The 22,627-nt window shown below is 37.3% G+C and overlaps 1 protein-coding gene across 1 annotated transcript in view; it reads right to left on the bottom strand.

Moving 5' to 3' along the window:
- Nucleotides 1–3,394, bottom strand: part of LOC150096137 (ribosomal protein S6 kinase 2 beta-like) — a 335,208-nt gene extending 331,814 nt beyond the window's left edge. Inside the window, exon 1 of the mRNA XM_090409619.1 lies at nucleotides 2,956–3,394. Within this exon, the coding sequence (XP_090265745.1) occupies nucleotides 2,956–3,027 (72 nt within the window). The 5' untranslated portion in view covers nucleotides 3,028–3,394. The remainder of the gene's footprint in view (nucleotides 1–2,955) is intronic.
- Nucleotides 3,395–22,627: the final 19,233 nt, after the last annotated feature.

Raw genomic sequence — 22,627 nt, forward strand, 5'->3', positions numbered from 1 at the left:
AATAATCCATGGGGTTAAGGTCTGGGGAGTTTGGAGGCCAAACATTTGGACTGGTGAAGTCGTAGAAATTTTCAGACAACCATTTTTGACTTTTCCCAGAGGTGTGGCAAGGGGCCGAATCCTGCTGCCATACATACGGCCTACCATTGGCTACCCTTGTTATCCAGGGCTTGACTACAGTTAGCAACTCCACGAACAAAGCCCGAATTCCAATGCCAGGGTTCTTCAACACCTGTTCCTGCAGATTTGCGAGGAATTCTGCTGTACGAACGCAATCAGATCGTCTGCTAGGGATCTTTCTTCTTGCTACATCCTCGTAGTCACCATTGCAAGTCTCTAGTTCATGCCTGATTGTTTTTACTGTATTCAGGGAGCATTGGGCAGCAGTCGTAATATCCTTATTTTGATGGCGGGCACGAATCATCATGATACAAGTTATTCTCTTCCATGATTCAGGTGGGTTCCAGCTATCCATCCTTTCTGACATCTTGTATATGAATGAAGAAGGGTCCAAACTTTTAAATGAAGAGAAGTGTGTGTTAATACATGTAACTTACGGAAAAATATAATTAATTATAATTATGTCAAATTTATCCCGAACACCCTGTATATATATATATATATATATATATATTTGTAAATGTTGTTAGTTGAAATGCAATACCTTCAAAATAGCATCAAGTTTTCAAGTGTTTGAAGGTCATTTTGCATTTCTTAGAACCATGCAAACATAATCATGTGAGTGCCCAGGATGTCAAAATTTTGCAAGATGATTTGGATAGTTTGGAGGACTGGGCTAAGGAAAATGGATGTCAATTTAATGTGGCAAAGTGTAAGGTTATGCATTTTGGGGTGAAAAGATTAGCAGCAGTATATCACATTGGTGGAACCGTACTCCAGGAGACTGATGAGGCCAGGGATTTGGAAGTTGGTGGATAGGGGGTTGAAGTTTAGGGGACACATTGCAAAAGTGGCTAAATCAGCTCATCAAATCACTTGGTCCTCTGAATTGCTTCACTAACTTCAATTTGTTCCCTACACATTTCTATCCATCACTCCAAGATCCCTTGTTGTCTCTTCCTCCAGTATAAAGAAGCCAATAGATTATACAACTTGCCATCTGTAGAGCCCAAAATTCAAAATCTTACACTTAGCTACATTAAACTGACAACCCTCTTCATTCACCCACATTTCAAGATTATTCAAATCCTGCTTAAGAATAATAACAGCTTTGCCATCACCTGCAGACTGAATACTGCTTTGCAATCCGGTGTAAAGCATCACTAACAAAGAATACACAGCAGTAATACTTGTGTAAACTTCCATTCTCCCTAATTCTGCAACCTCATAACATCAGTTATAGGGTAAGTAGCAGAATTGGAGACATTTTCCAGTCTAATCCATTAGCCTCTTATTTAAGTTGCAATGTGTGGGTTTTCATAAAAACTTGAGTTGCATTCTATCAAATGCCTTGCAAAATCTAGAAAAACTATAGTATATGCTTTACTCTCCTCAATCAAAAGCCACTATTATAAAAGGTAATGTGATTGCTGAAATGAAAAACCTTTTAATAAATACTGTCATCAGCCAAGTTATATGTATAAATTTTTATTGATTTCTCCAAAATCTTAACCATACACACAAATAAAAAAAAATAACAGAAACTGATGTATACTTCAAAATTATTAATTTGTAACATTTTAAATCAAACTTCAGTTTTCTTTGGATCATATAAGGTTTTGTCATTATGGAAAAAAAAAATTGAGGTTAGCCGAAATCTAATGAAAACGTCATTGCCAAAAAGGATGAAAAACAATGATAATTAGGTAATAATATCAAATCCCCCACCACCACCACCACCACATACACACCATCACCACTTGGAATATTTGATCTCGCCGATTCTCCTATCCCATGCTTAACCCTTGATGTTGAAAAACAAATTTTTGTATGTGTAATGGACAATTCCTCATTTACTTTGCTGTTTGAGATAATATTTCCAAGTCATAGGCAAATTCTACAATGAAAAAAAAATGGAATTTCTAACCAACATTTTTTGACTGGAAATTCCAAAGTTTGAATCCTATTATCTACAATGAAAGGAATTTTTTATACCTTTTCAAGCAAGCTGAGCTGGGTGGTCTCAACTGCTGATAGTTTCTCTTTTCCAAAACACTTGCACACGTAACGGGGAAGGGGGATATTAGCACTAATGCTAATCCATCTAACTTTATATAAGTGTATAAAGTCAGACTAACTTTCAATGAAAACTAATAACAGTAGAGATTTCCTCTCACTATTGTAAATGTCTATACCAAATTTTATTTAAAAGGAAGAAGACCGGAATACTATCATCCCCATTTTTTTTTTTTTTTAACAAAAAACATTGGATCATTCATCTGATGATTTTGTAAGTCACCAAAACGAAATACTACTGAGAGTCTCATCCTCTTCAGAAATTTTAAAAGACGAAAGTTCTGTAAGGTATAAATTTTTCGCCTAGCACCAATATATAGTAGCTACTCCGTATTAAAAATAATATTCATCTATTGATAATAAGATTATCTCCGATCACCAAACAAATCGGAACTTACAGTATAGTTGTATTCCATTGTCAAAAAAACCATTTTCGTAATCTTACAGTAAACTTCAAAAGATGAAATCCTTAATATCTTAACGCAGATATAATTATTAAAACTCATTGCGCAAAACACGCTGTGAAATTTTTCGTAGTAAACTATGAAATACCGATAGCTGCTTGTTTTCAGTTCATTTAAAAGGAAGAATACCACTGTAAAACAATACACTGTCAAGGTCAGCGTTGGGTTCGTCAGAAATATTATGATATACTTAAATATTTCACTACGATAAAATGTGGTATATATATATATATATATATATATATATATATTTATTTATTTATTTATTTATTTATCTGAAAACAGGGCACCTCACCTCTGTCTCTGATTCGGGTTCTTGTTGAATTTGCATTCGTTGCCATGGGTCTGCGAGCTGGGCCAGTGGCATAATGTTCCGTTCAGCCAATTTGATGGAATCTGTTGGTTATCTCAAGAGTTCTATTCGTTGAGTTTCAATATTAAATTTAGTAGTATCCTGTTTGTGCGTGTCCACTCGCAAACACCAGGAAATAAACATTAAGTAGGAACTTAATCATACGTAAATAACAGAAGAAAATTTAATAATCATATACTAAAATAAACTTATAATTTTTTTGAAAAAAATAGCCGCAGCTATAACCTAACTAACATACTTGTTGGCATACTACCAAACCATCAGATTTCTCCAACAGCAGACCACACTCCACCACAGGAAACAAGTACTACAAACATTTGTTATCACATCCTCCCTAGAAGCACAGCCGCTCCGCTTTCTATTTGTCACAATATATCTAGTGAAAACTTGTAAAGCGAATGTTTAGACAACAGCGCCCTCAAGTGTTTTAAAAATAAACTACACGTAATACTAAACTTCTAGGACACGGTATTCACGTGTTAATGATAATACAGCAAAACATAAACAAAGAAAGTTTTACATGTTGTGCTATATTATCATTAACAGCTCTTTGGAAAGTTCAGAAGAAGACTAGAAAAATATGCAATAAAAGTTCTGAAACTATAAACAACCACTCAGAGAGGAATCTTTATATGTATTTTTTTTTTTTTCAATTGAAAGTGAGTTAGCAGCTCTCTAGGAGATAGCAGGGCTTTTTCTCCCTGAAACACGGATATTTCAATCCACATACAGATAAATCGGCCTTGAGAACGCCCTCAATTAACAGACAAAAAGTGGCGGTGGTATAGGTAATGATAGTAACAGCGGTTCGTTGTAGTTGATGGATGGAGTGATGATTGACACGAAGAGTTGTAGAGTAGGTGCTCTCCCTCGATGAGTCTCTGGACTCTTTGCAGGTGTCACGTAATAATAATAAGAAGATAGCATACACCTGTCGCAGGGCCGTACATTTTTCCCAGGGCAGAATGGGTGCGACCTCGGATGTGCTCCAGGGCCACTCTCTCATTATTTGGGGAGCTGAAATTGCTCTTAATTTTGCGACCCCGCCAGCTACAGCCTCATGCGTCTGTGCATAAGTATGGCCCTGGGGCTGTTTAGCTCAGCAGAAGTAACGTTAGCAACATCTGAATCAGGCACCTGAAGATTGACTTAAGTTCCAGTCTATTAGCTGATTGGAGGAGCTTTTTCTAATCCAGTTAGACTATATCTTTTTCTAAGTCAGTTATTTGATACATTGCAATGACAGGTGGGTTTTTGTCCCAGAAATTCGAGTTTTTTGTCCAGTAAAATTAACAAAACTGAACGTAGAACCCAAGCTATTTCAGACAAAAACATATCCTATTATGGTTAGGTACCAAGAGATGACAGCACTTGTTTGCCAGTCTCTTCGTCGATTGTCTCTTATGATTAGTGATAGTCTTGGGCTAGCTATCTCTGATTGGCTTCTGGTGGAGAATGAACTGTCCAATCAGTCTCCAAAAGTTGGCTAGTGTTAAATGGTTTCGCCTACATCCTATAAGGGAATAAAAGGTATTAGCTAATTTTTTATAACATAACATGGAATACCCCCATATCATCTGCCCTGTGCTGTCATGTATCATCTCCATCCAGGAAGCTAGCCATCAGGGATCTCCATATATTTTTATATTGAGCTGCTTCTGACTTTGCATAGTTCAGACTCAGCTATTCTTTTGTGTTTTTGAACCATCTGTGTCACTGTCTTTCTTTTTTTTTTCACTTTTCCCTTATTTCTTCCCTCTAACAAATCTTTTTGAAGACTTTCATCCATTACATGATCCACATAAGGTATTTTATTTTTTTCAATGTTCTGAATTAGATCCATTTTAGTACTCGCGCCTGTGTAGCTCAGTGGTTGTGGCATTTGCACACCATGGCGCTTGGCCGCACGAAAGAAGACTTGGTTTCGAGTCTAGTCGGCGACTAGAGGAAATTTTTCTAAGCCTTTTTTCGACCGGTTCCCGAGTTAGTCGATCTCTGGCATGGGCAAGCGGATTTTTCCTCCTGGAAACTCGGGTTTTTCGTCCCTTAAACTCAAGAAAATCGACCGTAGAACCCACATTATTTCAGACATTAAATATATTGTGTTAGGGTTAGGGACCACGAGATGGCGGCATATTTGAGCCGTCTCTCTTCACTGTGTACCGCTTAATTAGTGATAGTCTTGGGCCATCTATCCCTGATTGGTACCAGTGGAGATTGAACTGCCCACTCAGTCTCCAAAAGTTAGATAGGGCTAAATGGCCTCGCCTACTCCCCGTATACGGGAATAAAAAGGCGTTAGCTGATTTTTTTTTTTTTAGTACTCATTATTTGCAAACTTCCAGACTTTTCTTCTTCTTCTTCTGGATCCATTAGATTTTCAATGATCTCCTGAATGTACTTTTAAACCTAAAACCGTCAACCATTCTCCTGTCTAGTTCTTTGTCAATACTGCTGCTCTGCTCCATAGTGAAAAATAGACCCAATAAAGCATTTAATCATTCTTAGCCTAGTACTTTTGCATATTTCTCTTGAAGTTAATATATCCTTTATTCTGTGAAATGTTTATATTGATATTTCTGTTCTTCTCCTTCTTAGGTATAGAATAGGCTGGCAATATTTCCTTGAGAGGGACATTGGGATGGCAAAAACGGGATGGGGGTTGTGTAATATTCTGTATTCATGAAAAATATCAGCTAACGCCTATGTTGTTCCCGTATAGGGAGTAGGCGGGGCCGTTTACCTAATCTAACTTTTGGAGACTGAGTGGGCAGTTCAATCTCCACTGGTAGCCAATCAGAGAGATAGCTGGCCCAAGGGTATCACTGATTCATCGGTAGGCAGTGAAGAAGGCTGCAAGCTAGTGCCGCCATCTCGTGGTCTCTAACCCTAACACAATATTTTTAATGTCTGAAAATAGTGTGGGTTCTACGGTCGATTTTCTTGAGTTTACGGGACGAAAAACACGAGTTTCCGGGAGAAAAAACCCGCTAGCCCGTGCCAGAGATCGACTAACTCGGGAACCGGCCGAAAAAAATGCTTAGAAAAAGTTTCTCTAGTCAGCAACTGGATTTGGACCACCAAATCTTTTCTTCGTGCGGTCAAGCGCTGTAAAGTGCAGACACACCACTTTTACTGAGCTATAAAGGCTCTCTCATGAAAAAAAGTTTTTTTTTGTCATGAAAAAGTAAGACAATAAAAAAAGTTTTATTACATAACATATTGAGCTTACCATTATTCTCCAGTGACAGAACCCATAGAAAAATTTAGGTTGACGTAGGGGGGGAGGAGACTGTATTGCACCACGATCGTGAAATGAATATTTCTCCGATGAAGTGATCTTATGCAGCAAAGTTCAGCCTTTCAACGCCTTATCATAAAACTTTTCACACTCCATGACACAATTTTGTCTTACAACTAAAATAGAGATCATTGTCTCAACATTTAATCTAGATTTCTCCTTTGACCACATACTGTTCATAACAGAAAATATTCTCTCAACAGGTACTGTACTTCCTGGAAGACAAAAAATAAACTCTACAATATTAAAAAAAGTCTTGAAAGTCTAGCCGTTTTTTGCTCATTTCAAAAAAAATCTGTACTCATCTATCAGATACAGGAATACTTTCTTTATTCCATGTATCCAACCGCCTCACAATTATAGATATTATGAGGGTCCACTGATCGAATACACGAGTTTCTTCAATTTCTGTTTCTTCAATAATTTATGACTGACCAATATTAAATTATATTTATAGCTTTTATTAAAAAAGGGACAAAATTGACATTTTTATTAAAACGACAGGATGGCCGGTAAACATCAAAAAAAAAAAACGGTACAGTCCCATTCAAAACGGTACGCATGGTCAGCCAAGTATAGAATCATAACTTTGATTTTTTGTCATTAAAAAAATCAGCTAACGCCTTTTTATTCCCATATAGGAAGTAGGCGATGCCGTTTCACCCTATCTAACTTTTCGAGACTGAGTGGACAGTTCAATCTCCACTGGTACCCAATCAGAGATAGCTGGCCCATGGCTATCACTAAATAAGCAGCACTCAGTGACGTCAGCTCAACAAGTGCCGCAATCTCGTGGTCCCTAACCCTAACACAACATATTGAATGTCTGAAAAATAGTGTGAGTTCAACGATCGATTTTCTTGAGTTTACGGGACGAAAAACCCGAGTTTCCGGAAGAAAAAACTCGCTCCATTGCCAGAGATCGACTAACTCAGGTAAGATTATTCCTTACTCCATTTATTTGCTCCCTAATAGGTCTGTGTAGCTCAGTGGAAGTGGTGCTTGCATCCTCTGCGCTTGGCCACTTGAAGTTAGACTTAGGTTCTAGTCTAGTCGCTGACTGGAGGAAATTTTTCTAAGCCTATCTTCGACCGATTCCCGAGTTAGTCGATCTCGGCACGGGAAAGCGGGTTTTATGTCCCGTAAACTCACGAAAATCGACCGTAGTACCCACATTATTCCAAACAGTGACATATCTTGTTAGGGTTAGGTACCAAGACATGGCAGCACTTGTTTGCCAGCCTCTTCATCGGTGGCTGCTATGATTAGTGATAGACATGGGCCAGTTATCTCTGATTGGCTACCGGAGGAGATTGAACTGCCCACTCAGTCTCCAAAAGCTAGATAGGGTATAAAGGCCTCACCTACTTCCTATTAGGGAATAAAAGGTGTCAGTTGATTTTTTGATCCTAACAGTTATATAGGGATAAAAAACGGCCTTGCCTACTCCCTATACGGGAACAAAAAGGAGTTAGCTGATTTTTTTTTTTTTCATTTATTTGCTCCATTAACTTTTGCAGTTTTTCTTTCACTCAGCAATCTTGATCTGGTGCCTTTTTTTTTACTTTACTTGCTCTATGGCTCTTAATATTTCTTTTTCTTTTAGTATTAGGGAGCCATTTTCAAGATCTTTAAATTATGGTATTATTAATTTATTTAAATTTTTAAAAAAATCAGCTAACGCCTTTTTATTTCCGTATATATAAAGAGTAGGCAAGGCCGTTTTTAGTCCTATCTAATTTTTGGAGACTAAGTGGACAGTTCAATCTCCGCTGGTACCCAATCAGAGATAGCTGGCCCAAGGCTATCACTAATTAAGCGGCACGCAGTGAAGAATGACGGCTGAACAAGTCTGCCATCTCGTGGTCCATAACCCTAACACTCGTATTTATTGTCTGAGATAATGTGGGTTCTACGGTCGATTTTCTTGAGTTTACAGGACGAAAAACCCGATTTTCCGGGAGACAAAACCCGCTTACCCGTGCCAGAGCTCGACGAACACGGGAACCAGTCGAAAAAAGGCTTAGAAAAATTTCCTCTAGTCGCTACTAGACTCGAAATCAAGTCTTCCTTCGTGCGGTCGAGCGCCGTGGTATGCAAACGCCACATCCACTACACAGGCTAGATTCATATAAATTTATTTATAATTTTATTTATTATATATTTTTTATGCCTGTGTAGCTCAGTGGATATCTCTTTTCTGCTGTGTATTTATTTTTATTTGTATAATAAGAGTAATACAAAGGTATTAAGAGTTAAACTTAAATGTAACTAATTGAAATGTCATGTAATTGATCCCTGTTAAAGACTATGAGAAGTAAATTAACAAAATGAATTGCTGGTAATAAATGGTAATACCCTTAAGGAGGTTAAAGTATATTCAAACAAATGATGAAAATATCTATCAATGATGTGGCTATTTTACTGCTGTGTATTTATTTTTATTTCTATATAATAACAGTAATACAAAGATATTAAGAGTTAAACCTGAATGTAACTAATTGAAATGTCATTGAACAGATCCCTGTTAAAGACTATGAGAATTAAATTCACAAAATGAATTACTTGTAACAAACAGTAATAAGGTACCCATAATGAGGTTAAAACAAATGTAAATACGCTATGATGTGTTTATTTTTACTACTATGCATTTATTTGTGATTGATCTGATAACAGTAGCACAAAGGTATTAAGAGTTAAACCTGAATGTAATCTGTATGTATATATCTATTTATGAAGTAAATATTTTACTACTATGTATTTACTTGTTATCATTTTAATAAAATATACTCAATGGATGTGGCGTTTGCACACCGAGGCGCTTGACCGCACAAAGTAAGACTTCTTGGTTTCTAATCTAGCTGGCAAGCACAGGAAATTTTTCAAAGTCTTTTTTCGACCGGTTCCCGAGTTAGTCGATTTCTGGCATGGGCAAACGGGTTTTTCGTCCCGTAATCTCAAGGAAATCGACCGTAGAACCCACATTATTTCAGGCATTAAATACGAGTGTTAGGATTATGGACCAGGAGATGACGGCACATGTTGAGCCGTCTCTCTTCACTGCGTGCGCTTAATTAGTGATAGCCTTGAGCCTGCTATCTCTGATTGGGTACCAGTAGATTGAACTGCCCACTCAGTCTCCAAAAGTAAGACAGGGCTAAACGGACTAGCCTACTCCCTATATACGGGAATAAAAAGGTGTTAGCTGATTTTTTTAAAATATTTTTATATATTTATATATATAAATATATATTATTATTTATTATATATATATTTATTATTTATTTATTTATTTATTATTTAAATTATATGGTATTATATAGGTAGGGTAATCAGGAATGCTATTGATATGTAGTACTTGCAGAATGATTTGAATAGGCTGGAATTGTGGGCATGGGAAAATAGGAGTCCATTCAATATCAATAAATGTAAAGTCATTCACTTCGACATGATTAGATATCCAATGTCGTATTACATTGGTGGGATTAGGCTAGAAGAATCTGATGAGGCTAGGGATCTTGGAGTGTTAATAGATAGGAAGTTGAAGTTCAGAGGCCATGCGGCAAAGACTGCAAATACAAATCAAAAAATAATTGCAATGCTGAACGTTCGAACGTTGACATGTAAAGAAAAGGATGGTCTTTTGCCTCTTTACAAAGCCTTGATAAGACCTCACTTGGACTATTGTGCATAGGTCTGGTCTCCTGGTTTCCGTTGTGATTCTGATATATTGGAGAGAGTACAAAGGAGAGTGCTAAAATGATATCAGGATTGTGAAATACTGATTATGAAGACAGATTGAGAATTTGTAGAATGAAGACAGTAGCAAACAGGAGAAAGAGTGATGATATGATTGAGACTTACAAACTTCAAGTGTCATACAGGATTTCAAGTGATGGAATTTTTCAGTTTATGGAGGGAGGGGAAAGGACAGGAGGGCAGCTGTCAAGGATGCCCTCCTGTCCTTTCCTCACCCTCCATAAACTGAAACTTCACCCTACATAAACTCGGCTAGATTTTTCTAGCCGAGGTATAAGGCTAGAAAAATCTAGCCCTAAACCTTCTCCATAGCGCTAGATTGTTCTCTCAAAGGTGGAGCATGATTGGAATGGATTGCCATTGGATGTTGTGAGTAAAAGGGGTCCGAATGAATTCAAGAATAAGTATGATAGCTGGTGCGTGTAGTATGTGGGCTCTCTCGATGAGTCTCTGACTCCCTAGAGGACTCTCTTAAAAATAATAATAAAAATAATACTTTATATTATATTCTGATATTATAAAAGTATTCAACCCACCCTGATCATTTAGGCCAGTGATTCCCAACCTTTTTCCACATGTGTATCCTTTTTAAACCCATTTCTATAAATTGAACTCCTTGTCTTTAAAATAGCTGTTTTTAAATACAGACACTTTCTGTTTCAAAAGATACAAAATACGTTTTGTTTACTTTACTTGTTTTTCTACCATTGCTGATTATTTTTCGTGTACCACTGAATGACCCAGAACATATCCCCGTTGGTACGTATACCGGTGGTATGCGTACCAACTAAAACTAAAACCGATGATTTAGACTATCATTTAGTGCTTTCTAGCGAAACTGTAAGAATAGCAATACTTTGTGTCTTACACTGAAAAGGACCTGCTTTAAATCACATCCTCGTGACGAACGATAAGAATCTTTATATGCAGTTTTTTTCAGTTTAAGATAAGTTAATCTCAAGTTATCATCATCATCATCATCGTCATCAAATTCCTGCCATGTACCCTCAAGGGGTGTACAGGATATGACAGTACTACATAAAAAAATTACATCATTATTAATTTCCTATCTACAATTTTCCTCCAAATCAGTCTGTTACTTGTCAAGACTCCAACATTATCAGATCTTATATTTCTATCGTTTAAGGCACTTTGTACCGTATCAATCCACCTATATCTTGGTCTTCCTCTGGGTCGTTTTCCTGCCAACCTCGCAGAGAACACTTGTTTTGCTAATCTTTCCTCTCCCATTCTATTTAAGTGACCATACCACCTGAGATCAGCTCTGCTAAGGCATTCCTGGATGCTGACAATGTCAAGTTCTTTCCTAATATCATCGTTTTTAATATGATATTGCCATTGATGCCATCTATTCACGCCTCTAATCTTTCTCAGGACTCTCATATCTGCGGTCTCTAGTCTTTGGTCAAGTGTTTTACTTCTGACCCAGCTCTCAGATCCATAAGTTAAAACTGGTTTGAACACTGTCTTGTATACAGCTAATTTAGTGTTCTGACTAATTTCTTTCCTATTCCATATGAATTTATTCAATTGACTTCCCACCATAACAGCTTTGCTGATTCTGTTGTCTATTTCTATATTTAATTTACCATCTTCAGTAAAAATCGTGCCTAAGTACCTGAAATGTTTTACTTGTTCCACAGGTTCTCCATTCACAACACAGTTGACATTTTCAATGATTCTGCCTATTTTCATTGTCTTTGTCTTTTTATTGCTGACCTTCATACCATATCTATTACAACAGCTATTCAATTTAGTCAGAGAATCTTGCAGACTTGTAGCGGATTTATTTAGAAGTATAACATCATCCGCATAAAGCAAAGAGCTGACATTAACATCTCCAATTTTGATATCAGGTTTAATACCACATTCCTTCATAATGTGATCCATATAGATAATGAATAACAGAGGCGATAATGTACATCCAGGACACACCAGATTTAACATTAAACAATCTTCCTGTACTTCTTTCAATTCTAACTGCTGACTTACAACTCAAATGAAGACTAAGTATTGCTTGATATAATGCCCCATTGACCCCATATAACTGCAGCGTATTGAATAGCTTCTCTCTTGGCACCTTGTCATTTGCCTTTTCCAGATCGACAAAACTTAAATACAGATCTTTGTTATATTCCCATGCTTTCTCGACTATTTGTCGTAAAGTGAAGATCTGATCCTGACAGCCTCTATTTGGCATGAATCCAGCTTGTTCTTCACCAAGCTTTTCTTCCACTATTCTTCTCAACCGTTTCTCAAGTATACTTGCATATATCTTGCCAGAAACACTCAGTAGGGAAATACCTCTATAATTCTCACATTCAGTTTTATTTCCCTTTTTACATATGGGTACTATGAGAGCTCTACTCCAATCATCGGGAATTCGTCCCTCTGTCCAGGCTTTCTGAACTATGCAGTACAGCCACTGAAAGACTCTTATACCACCATACTTCAGCATTTCTGGTCGAATATCATCTACTCCTGCTGCCTTTCCACATTTCAAGCCTTTGATGGCTTTTTCTACTTCAAGTATGGATATGTATTGCTGACTGCATGCCTAGTCAGTGTTTTTTACCACTGTGCTGTCATCACTGCTTGTTTCATTTAGCAGTTTTTCAAAGTAATTACTCCATACTTCAAGGATATCTTTGTCTCCTGTTTTCATATCATATTTATCATCTCTAATTCGTTTTATAGCACTCTTTCCTCCTTTCTTAAGCTTCTTCAACAACCTCCAGAATATTTTGCCACCTTCTTGATATTTATTTTCTATATTCTTGCCAAAGTCCTCCCATGACTTTTGTTTAGCTAGTTTTACACAGTGCTTAGCATTCTTGCATTTGTCTCTATATTCTCTAAGAGCACAAGCTGACTTATTTGACAGGAACTTTTGATATGCTTTCTTCTTTTCCTTCACTGCCTCTTTAACTTCCTGTGTCCATCAGGGAGTTCTAATTTTTTTATCCTTGCACACAACCTCACCACATGCCTCTCTGACACAATCAATCCATGTTTTCTTCGAGTTTGTCACTGAATCTCCAAGGTTTGATTCCTGTTCTCAAACTCTTTCATTTTCTTTTCAATAATCTTTCTGTATTTTAGTCTACAGTTCACATCTGAGAGCTGCTCAACTTTTATTCGCTTTAAAACTTTCTTACATTTTATTCTTTTCAGTATGAAATTCAATTTTATCCTGCTCAAGACTAAATAGTGATCACTTCCAATTTCGAATCCTCTGTACACTCTGGTGTCCTGCACCAGGGAGAAAACATCACTATCAACAATTACATAGTCAATGAGACTTTTCTTATTCCTAGCCTCTTCTCTCTATGTGAATTTGTGCACATTTTTATGTTGGAACATGGTGTTAGTAATAACCAGTCCATGTCTTGAGCAGAAATCCAACATATATTTGCCATTATTATTAGCTTTGCTCTTTTCTCCAAATTTTCCCAAAATATTTTTGTATGTCTCACAATCATTTCCTACTCTGCTATTTAGATCCCCAACAAGGACCAACTTTTCCTTTTTCATTGTGTCAGTTGCTTTTTCTAAAGCCTCAAAAAATTCCTCCACTTCTACCTTAGTAGAACCTTCTGTGGGACCATAGGCATAAATAAGTCTCATTGTCCAGTTTCCCATTCTCATATTTGCCCACATTACTCTACTTGAGACTGACTGCCATTCAAGAAGATTAGCCTCGTATTTTGTGTTGAATACTATGGCTACTCCTTCTTTTCCTTGATTGTCATTGCCTGAATATAACATTTTGTATTTATTGCTCAGAAAGATCTCACCAGTTTTGGTCTTTTTTGTTTCATTCACCCCTATTATGTCGATCTGGTACTTATCTAATTCCTCAGCTAGTTCCATTTCTTTGCCATTCAGGTTTCTTACGTTGATAGTACCGATCTTTAACTCTGGTGATGTTGAGTTGGGGTTTGTTTTCAGATTTGTTCCAGTAGCTGACTTTTCGCTGTTCGCCCTGGTTTCCTGGCGAAAACAACGGGGGCCTTGTTTAACCGGGCGACGCCCCAGCCGGCATGAAATTTTGTCATGTTGTACCATTATTTTTTATTTTGGTTTAACCAATAAGAATACAATTTGATCGGCTAAATCCCAAATTGCCAGCCCATCCTCGTTCGTTCAGTATCAAAGTAGATACCCAACAGGGTGCACCACGAGTAGGTGAAGTTTGGACGTTAGGTCAGAAGCCCTGGTCGGTTCTCCGCATTCCTTTAAAGGCTATGTGGAGGTCTCCTCTCAGTTATACAGCTTTGACCCTTAAGCACGCCAATCTCAAGTTAAGGGGATAATAAATTCCTGATTAATTTAAAGGCGGATACGAAACTAGGAGTGTTGTACCACCCAGGTGTTGACTTACGCTTGGACTCGCCGATAGTTCTTCGGCATGAAACTCTTAGATTTCGATAGCTTTCGAATTCCTAGTTTCGCATCCCGCTTTAAAATAATGAGGTAATGAGGGATTTATTATCCACTTAATTTCATTTACGCCCTCGGAAAAATAGCCTCTTGGCTCTTTATCGTAATTAGTTAATCTCATTAAGATGCTGAAGGTCCTTAACAGTATCTTCTCTTCTAAATAGGGCATGTATGGAGGTGGATGATCAATTAATTTCATGGTGTTATAGTGAAATCAGTTTTCTTTTTTTTCGAGAAATGTTTGAATCAGTGGAGTCAAATAAAACGGTACTATTTAACCTAATAGGTATCGTATCTAGATGTATATCTCAATTTATAAAACAAGTCAATTTTGGAACTGCTTTCAGACCACTGCAAAGCTGACAGAATTTAAAATTATTTTTTTGAAATAAAAAAAAATAATAATAATAACGAAAAAAAGAAGCACTAGCGTTACTATGTATATGAAAGATTAGATAAACCTGGTGTCCTAAAAATGGAAATCTGCATATTATGCATTCCTTTAATTCCTTTTATCCACCAAAGGAATTAGGCAAGGCAGCATGGCCCCGCCATCCTGAAGCGGGCCCCCAGGCAAGGATTTTTGGCAGGCCCCCTACTTGTCGCTCAGGTTAAGGACAACACATTGCTCTACAGGATTACGATCAACTAGTTTAAATGATAACACAAAAGCTTAGCCAAATCATTTTCGATGCACACAATTGCTAGGGGATTAAGTCGTTCTTGGCTATATCTAATATACCTAAGCAATTCCCTTATGAACATAAGGCAATTTCTTACGTATATTCCTTGAAATGCTAAACCTCTGGATGATAAAAATAACATTACATCTACAATCCATTGCAGAAGTGCTCTCCACTTATTTGTTTCATATTGAATTTGTAGTTGTAAGTCTTTATTGATTCCATGTCCTTTCAATGACTGCAAAAGGGATTTCCAAGCAAGATATTGTTTTCTGTGTTCGGCACTATTTTCGTGAAGAGGCAACATACCATACTACTTTTTCCAATGCTTATTTCTAGGCGAAAATCCTTCTTGGGCTAAACTGCTTAAGTTTTTGTTATTAGAGTCGCAAAAAATACGACATGGTAGACAATGAAGATTTTCTTTTGATACACACAGTATTAACCATTCTCTTGGAAAAGGTTCTCTTGTTCTTTCATCTTTCGTTTTCGTATAGAGCAAAAAATCTTGATATTTCATACCACTGGCAATTCCTTATAAATCTTTTGGAATTCTTGAAAGCTGACAGTTCGTACTGTCTCTTGCCGCATGTTGTTTGAGATTACTCTAAGCCAAATACTAGGGTCATCATATTTTATATCCGATTTTTCAACAGGGCCTTCAAGAGGTTCACATGTAACAGTCGCTTGACTTTCGATTGCTATATGAGTTTCGATTTGACACTGATATTCTGTTTGGATTTCAATGTCACAAACATTATCACCACCTTCACTATGATCAGTATCGAGAATTATGTCCTTTTCATTTTCAGATTTTAAAAATTTGGTTATGAATTGACGACATCGTGATGCTTTCGATTCTCTCTTTCGGATTTAAGTTTCCTCTTCTGAGCTCCGGACTTTGAATCAGACATTGGGATTTTATTTATTTTAACTAGAACGTCTTTGCTTGCTTGAGAGCAATTTATTTAAATATTTTTAATATCTCAAATTTGTATGATCTGGAAAAAAAAAATTATGTTTGTTTTACAAAAAAATCATAACTAAATAAGCTTTATATTTTCTTTTATTTACTAACTAGCAAAATTTTAATTCAAATAAGACAAATTCTTCTCAAATAAAAAATTTTGTAGAAAGTTTTCAGTTTCTTCAGATCAACTTAGCCAACTAAAACTATCAAATAAAGCTTTCTCTTTTATGAATAAATTAAATTCTCTCAACATCCGTAGCATACGCACCGGTAGGGTAGTGTGCTGGTTACATCGGGGAAGCGTCGGCATTGAAACGACGGCGTACATAGAAAGCGAGACGGGCGAACGAAAAACGAAAACTAAAGTAAATCCTTTCGAATGGGAAGTTCAGAAGAGCAACCATAAGTCTGAAAAGATGGATAATGGCTTGGAAATGATTGCAAAAGCTAGTAGTCCTCTCAGCACATATCCATTCTTTTTTTATAAAGTTTCTTTTTGTCTTTTGTTAGTCTCACTTAACTGGCCGACACAACAAGACGGCTTCCCTTAATTCCGGGCCCCCAGGCTAGAGCCCTGCCATCCCTATCCTTGTAGGGGCCATGCAAGGCAGTTTAGCCCTAAACTAACTTATGAAAAATTAGGGGAAAGCCAATTTTAACTTAAGACAATCATGATAGTTGACCATCAGCTAAGATGGCCAGCTATCGTGACTATAAAGGCTATCAGTGATTTTAACTGGCATTAGGGAAGAGATATGGTAGAAAAATGGCACCATCTTGTGGTCTCTAACCCTAATACTATATATCATTGTTGAAACAGTGTGAATTCTACGGATCGACTTTTCTTGAGTTGGGGGATTAAAACCCAAAATTCCAGGAAGGGAAACTACTTTCCATGCAACAGCATGACAACTCGGAAACTGGTCGCAGAAAGGGTTAGAAAAGTTATTATTCTAATCGGCGAGAACCGAACGGCCTTTCTTCCAGCAGTCTTAATAAGTTTTTCTTCCAGGTACATTAATGATGTGTCTGCTCCTCTTGTAATTCAGCTCACTATTTCATCCAAATTCATCTCCAGTGGAACGTCCTTCCATCAGACATTCACAACCTCGTATACATTGACACAATAACAATGCTAATTGGGAGGACTTACGTAACCTTCGCTCCTTTCTATGATCCAACTACTGTTTTAATTCTTTGGATCCAGATACTTGTTGTGATCTGGTTACAGAAATAATTCAAGTTGGAATGTCTTTGATTCCTTATTCTGTTCAAAATTCCCATCCTGTATCTGAGCCATGTCTTTCCAAAAAAAAAAAAAAAAAAAAAGTGTGCAAATGCATTCCAATAAAAGAAAACCGCCTATCGTAAGTGGCTTGAGACAAACCCTTCAGCTTTGTTCATAGCCTATATGGTTGACTACAATGCTTGTAAAGGTCTGACCAAGGGAAAGGCCCTGGCAGATGCACACGGCTCGCGTTTTGTATAGACTGAATATGAAATATTCACGAATTCTGTTGTATTAAATTGGATAATTCTTTTTCTACAATGGAAACACTTAGGCATTTTTAAATTGGCAGATTCGTACAGTGGCGGTTACAGTCATTGGGCTTGTAGTGAGGCAACCATGAAGTATAACTAGAGCTCTCAGTCTGCGGTTGGCGTCTCTGAGCGTTTGTCTAGACCAGAGCTTCATAGACTGTGGGTCGCGTCCCCAAATGTGGGGGTCGCGAAAAATTGCAACAGTAAAAGGTTTCTGAACGCGCAACGACCAAAAATTAATTCTTCATGTAAATAGTAAAATTATATGTATACCGAAGAATTATTTTTAAATAAATTTCTTTATGATTTATTATCAGTAAATGTTTGATTTGTATACCTATTTTATATACCTATATACCTGGGGTCACGTAAAAATTTCTTGGCCGAAAATGGGGTCGCGTAAAAATATCTCGGGAGAAAAGGAATGGCGAGCGGAAAAAGTTTAAGATCTGGTCTAGACAACCGCTGATTTTTTATGTGGTATATTCTTATGAAAAATATTTATAGCCTTGCATTTATCGAGAACATTTGTTGTCACCTGCAATTATATCAATTGAAAATAAAACAGCTTAAAATCGAAATACTGAGGACATAATAACTGAATACGCAAAAAACGAGCTGAATAAAACTGTCTAAGATAATCCTTTGCAAGTAGTAGCATATAAAAAATTTAATCAATATATTTTTGCATCTGAGTAGCTCAGTGGAAGTGGCTTTTGCATACAGAGTGCTTGGCCGCCCAAAGACAGAATTTAATTCCATTCTAGTCGCCCACTCAAGAATCTGCTTCTAAGCTTTTCTTCGAACGGGTTCCAAGTTAGTTGATCTCTGGCTCGGACAAGCGGGTTTTTCTCTCTCTGAAACCCGACTTTTTCATCCTGTAAAACTCAAGAAAATCTCTCGTGAATCAACTCTATTTCAGACAATGACATGTGTTAGGGTTAGGGAATTGCGAGATGCCCTCATTTCTTAGATGTCTCTTCACTGGATGCAGCTCAGAATTACCGATAGCCTTGGACCAGCTATCTCCGATTGACTACCAGTGGAGATGGAACTGCCTCCTCAGTCCCCGAAAGTTAGATAGAGTAAAACGGCCTCCTCTACTCCCTAGAAGAGAATAAAAGGTGTTAGCTGATTTTTTTTTGATAAATTATTTTTAGTTTTCTATCCAAAGTATGATATGATACACAAAGAAGAAAATATGAGTTGGGGTCTTTGAAAAAAATATTAATTCTCAAGAAATTTGCGGCCCGGTATACGTATGTATCTGCACAGGTTACTGCAAAATATGGAACTTTTTCAGACTTCACTATAGTTGGCATCAAAATAACATTTTATCCTAGCTGCATAGTGACAGGTGTTTCGCTGTTACTATCTTATGGTCTTGCACTGCAGCCTACATCAAGATACATCGTCTCTTTTTTTTTTTTTAATACCAGCTTTTATCATTTTATACTCCTATGATATAATCTATTTCGTTTGTTGTCTGTTCAAAATGCATAAGTTGTTAAAGCGTATCTTTATATGTTATTGCATAGTGCTTTGCATATTAGTCTTTTTATGAATGTAGGAACTAAGTCTTTTAATCTATAATGTTCCTTTTCTATATTGTGTAGCGTTTGTTTGAAAATATGATTTATCTGGCAATTCCAGTTCACATAGTTAAATTCCAAACATCAACTGTGTGTGTGTGTGTGTGTGTGTGTGTGTGTGTGTGTGTGTGTGTGTGTGTGTGTGTGTGTGTGTGTGTGTGTGTGTGTGTGTGTGTGTGTGTGTGTGTGTGTGTGTGTGTGTGTGTGTGTGTGTGTGTGTGTGTGTGTGTGTGTGTGTGTGTGTGTGTGAGAGAGAGAGAGAGAGAGAGAGAGAGAGAGAGAGAGAGAGAGAGAGAGAGAGAGAAAGAGAGAGAGAGAGAGAGAGAGAGAAAGAAAGAAAGAGAGAGAGAGAGAGAGAGAGAGAGAGAGTGTTCACACTGTGAAACATACACAGTTTATCATATCGCTTTAAACATTAAATATGGTCACCATCTCTGCACTCACCACACTCTCGCGAAATGAATTCAAATCACTCACCTCTCTCCATACAAAAACCTGCTCCTCCCCACTCACACCCTCATTATAAAGCTTCTGGATGACCTCTTGTTCTCTCCCTGCCTTCATTCATTGTATAGAAAATCTCCCCCACATTAATTTGATAATAGCTCCTTAAATGGATATATATTTCAATCATATCTCCTCTCCTCCTCCTCCTCCTATCCACCAATTTCTGCAAATTGCATTTCCATAATCTGTCATCGTACTCAACATTCCAGAAGCTAGAAACTATCTTAATCGATTGTCTCTGGGCCTTCTCAATAGACCTTCATCTTTTTGAAAACCAGCTGAACAAATCAGTGTACAATAATTCATATGTGAGCTGATCAAAAGCCAGTGCCGTAACAAGGGCATGGCGAAAGAGGCGTCCGCCACGGGCGCAACTAGATTTGGGGCACAAAACGTAAAAAATAAAAATAAATAAATAGATATAAAAGTCTGCTATTTTATATTGTATTTTTTAATTTATAATTAAATAACTCGCTTTAGACACACAAATTCTGCAACACATTGCGACTTTGATGGGGTTAACAGTAAGTACAGGCCATAAAATAACTTTCCCTCTTTGGAGGTATCTGTAGCTAAAACCAATAAACGGAATGAGACCAAATTTTATATTGAGACTTTTAAAGGCATGGGGAGATGATTTCCGGGAAAAAAAAATATTTAGTACCAAAAGTCACCGATAGGGAAAATTTTGGCGCTGGTGGAGCTGAAAGCAGTCAGTTATTTGCAGTAAATGAAAGTAAAAGGGATTATGCAAATTTTACTGTGCGTACATGATAGCAGCGCTACCAATTCCATTTCAGTAATGAGAGAGTTATCAGTCAGTTCTTTCCGACGGCATGGCCGCCTCGATTCCAGGACATCACTCCATGCAACTTTTGGTTGTGGGGATATTTGAAATACGTTGTGTATGTTGGTGGCATTCCCAACTTGCATGTCTTGAAAAGAACATAAAATGGACCGTTATGAACATCCAATCCGACTCTTTATGCTCAGCTGTACAGCACGTCGAACACCGGATGAAATTTGTTGTACACAAGAAGGGTCAGCAAATTGAAAATCGTGTATGTGGTCCAGGGGACCCTGATTCTGATGAAAAATACATTATTTCCTGTGAGTTCAATCACCACATTAATTTCTGTGTCTCTCGCAAATTGTTGTTTTAGTTTAATTATTATTATTCTTATTATCATTATAATGCGGCATCTCACATATGCAATTGGATGAGTGATGTGGCTGTCGCTTACACCGTCGAAATGTTAATATTCCATGTTATCTGCCTTTAATGGAATTATCCGCTAAGTTTTGGCTCCTCCAGCGCCAAAATTTCCCCTATCGGCGACTTTTGGTAGTAAATAATTTTTTCGCGGAAAACATCTCCCCATGCCTTCAAAAGTCTCAATGTAAAATTTGGTCTCATTCCGTTTATTGGTTTTTATGGCCACCCTGTATATAACATATTGCATTTAGTAAAACTTAACTTGTTGCATTTAAATTTTCCAAACTTTTTGTCATTTTTGGGTTGGGGGCACAAGTTAGACACTTGCCACAGGCACTTCATACCCTCGTTACTATACTGATCAAAGCCTCATGCAATGGAACATAACATCTTTACTCGTTATTCATTGTGATGTCCTCACAATTTGAGCAATATGTCCACGAAATTTTTAAGTCCTTTTTACAATAACTCTAATATTTCTCATCTTCTCTACCTCTTCCAAGATATTTCCGCCGCTTGTGCACTCTACATCCCATCTTTGCTTCCCAAATTTCAAAGCCTTACACTTTGCAATGTTGAATAGAAATCCCACCGTTTTCCCATTCAGGCAGTGCAGTTAAGTCCTCTTTCAAATAATTACGGAAAATTCTATATTTAGTTGGTTTGTTTAAACTAATGAATATACAATGTATATTAATTAATACCTTATAGTTTATTATTTAATAAATTATCAGAATCAAAAAAAAATCAGCTAACGCCTTTTTATTCCTGTATATACAGGGAGTAGGCGAGGCCGTTTTTAGCCCTACCTAACTTTTTGGAGACTGAGTTGGCTGTTCAATCTCCACTGGTACCCAATCAGAGATAGTGGCCCAAGACTATCACTAATTAAGCCGTCTCTCTGCAAACGGTGAAGAGAGACGGCTTTACAGGTGTCGCCATCTCGTGGTCCCTAACCTTAACACTCGTATTTAATGTCTGAAATAATGTGGGTTCTACGGTCGATTTTCTTGAGTTTACAGGACGAAAATCCCGAGTTTCCGGGTGAAAAAACCCGCTTGCCCGTGCCAGAGATTGACTAACTCGGGAACCGGTCGAAAAAAAGGCTTAGAAAAATTTCCTCTAGTCGCCAACTATACTCGAAACCAAGTCTTCCTTTGTGCGGCCAAGCGCATTGGTGTACAAACGCCACATCCACTGAGCTACTGGAATGAAAACGACCCTCTTACGAGTACGTATTAACTTTTCTAATAGTTTCATGTATGCTGGCCGAATGTGTTTGTCAAGTCAATAGAAACAACTGTGACAATTTTAATTTTGATCAAGAGAAATATATAAAAGAAATTTCGACTAATACTATAAATACATAGGACTATTAGAAGCCAGTAATATTATGCTATCGAATGTTAAACAAAAGGCAACAGCGGAATACAACAAAAGAGTTAGAAATATTCTGAAAACAAAACTTCACGGATTAAACACAATTCGAGCAATGATCTATTGGGCTATAGCAATGATCCGACACATGGTTGGCATAATAGTTTGGACAAAAGAAGACCT

The sequence above is a fragment of the Typopeltis vanoorti genome, chromosome 19 (genome assembly GCF_054136105.1).
Source record: "Typopeltis vanoorti isolate ZY-2024b chromosome 19, IOZ_Tvanoo_1.0, whole genome shotgun sequence".
NCBI classification, from domain to species: domain Eukaryota; kingdom Metazoa; phylum Arthropoda; class Arachnida; order Uropygi; family Thelyphonidae; genus Typopeltis; species Typopeltis vanoorti.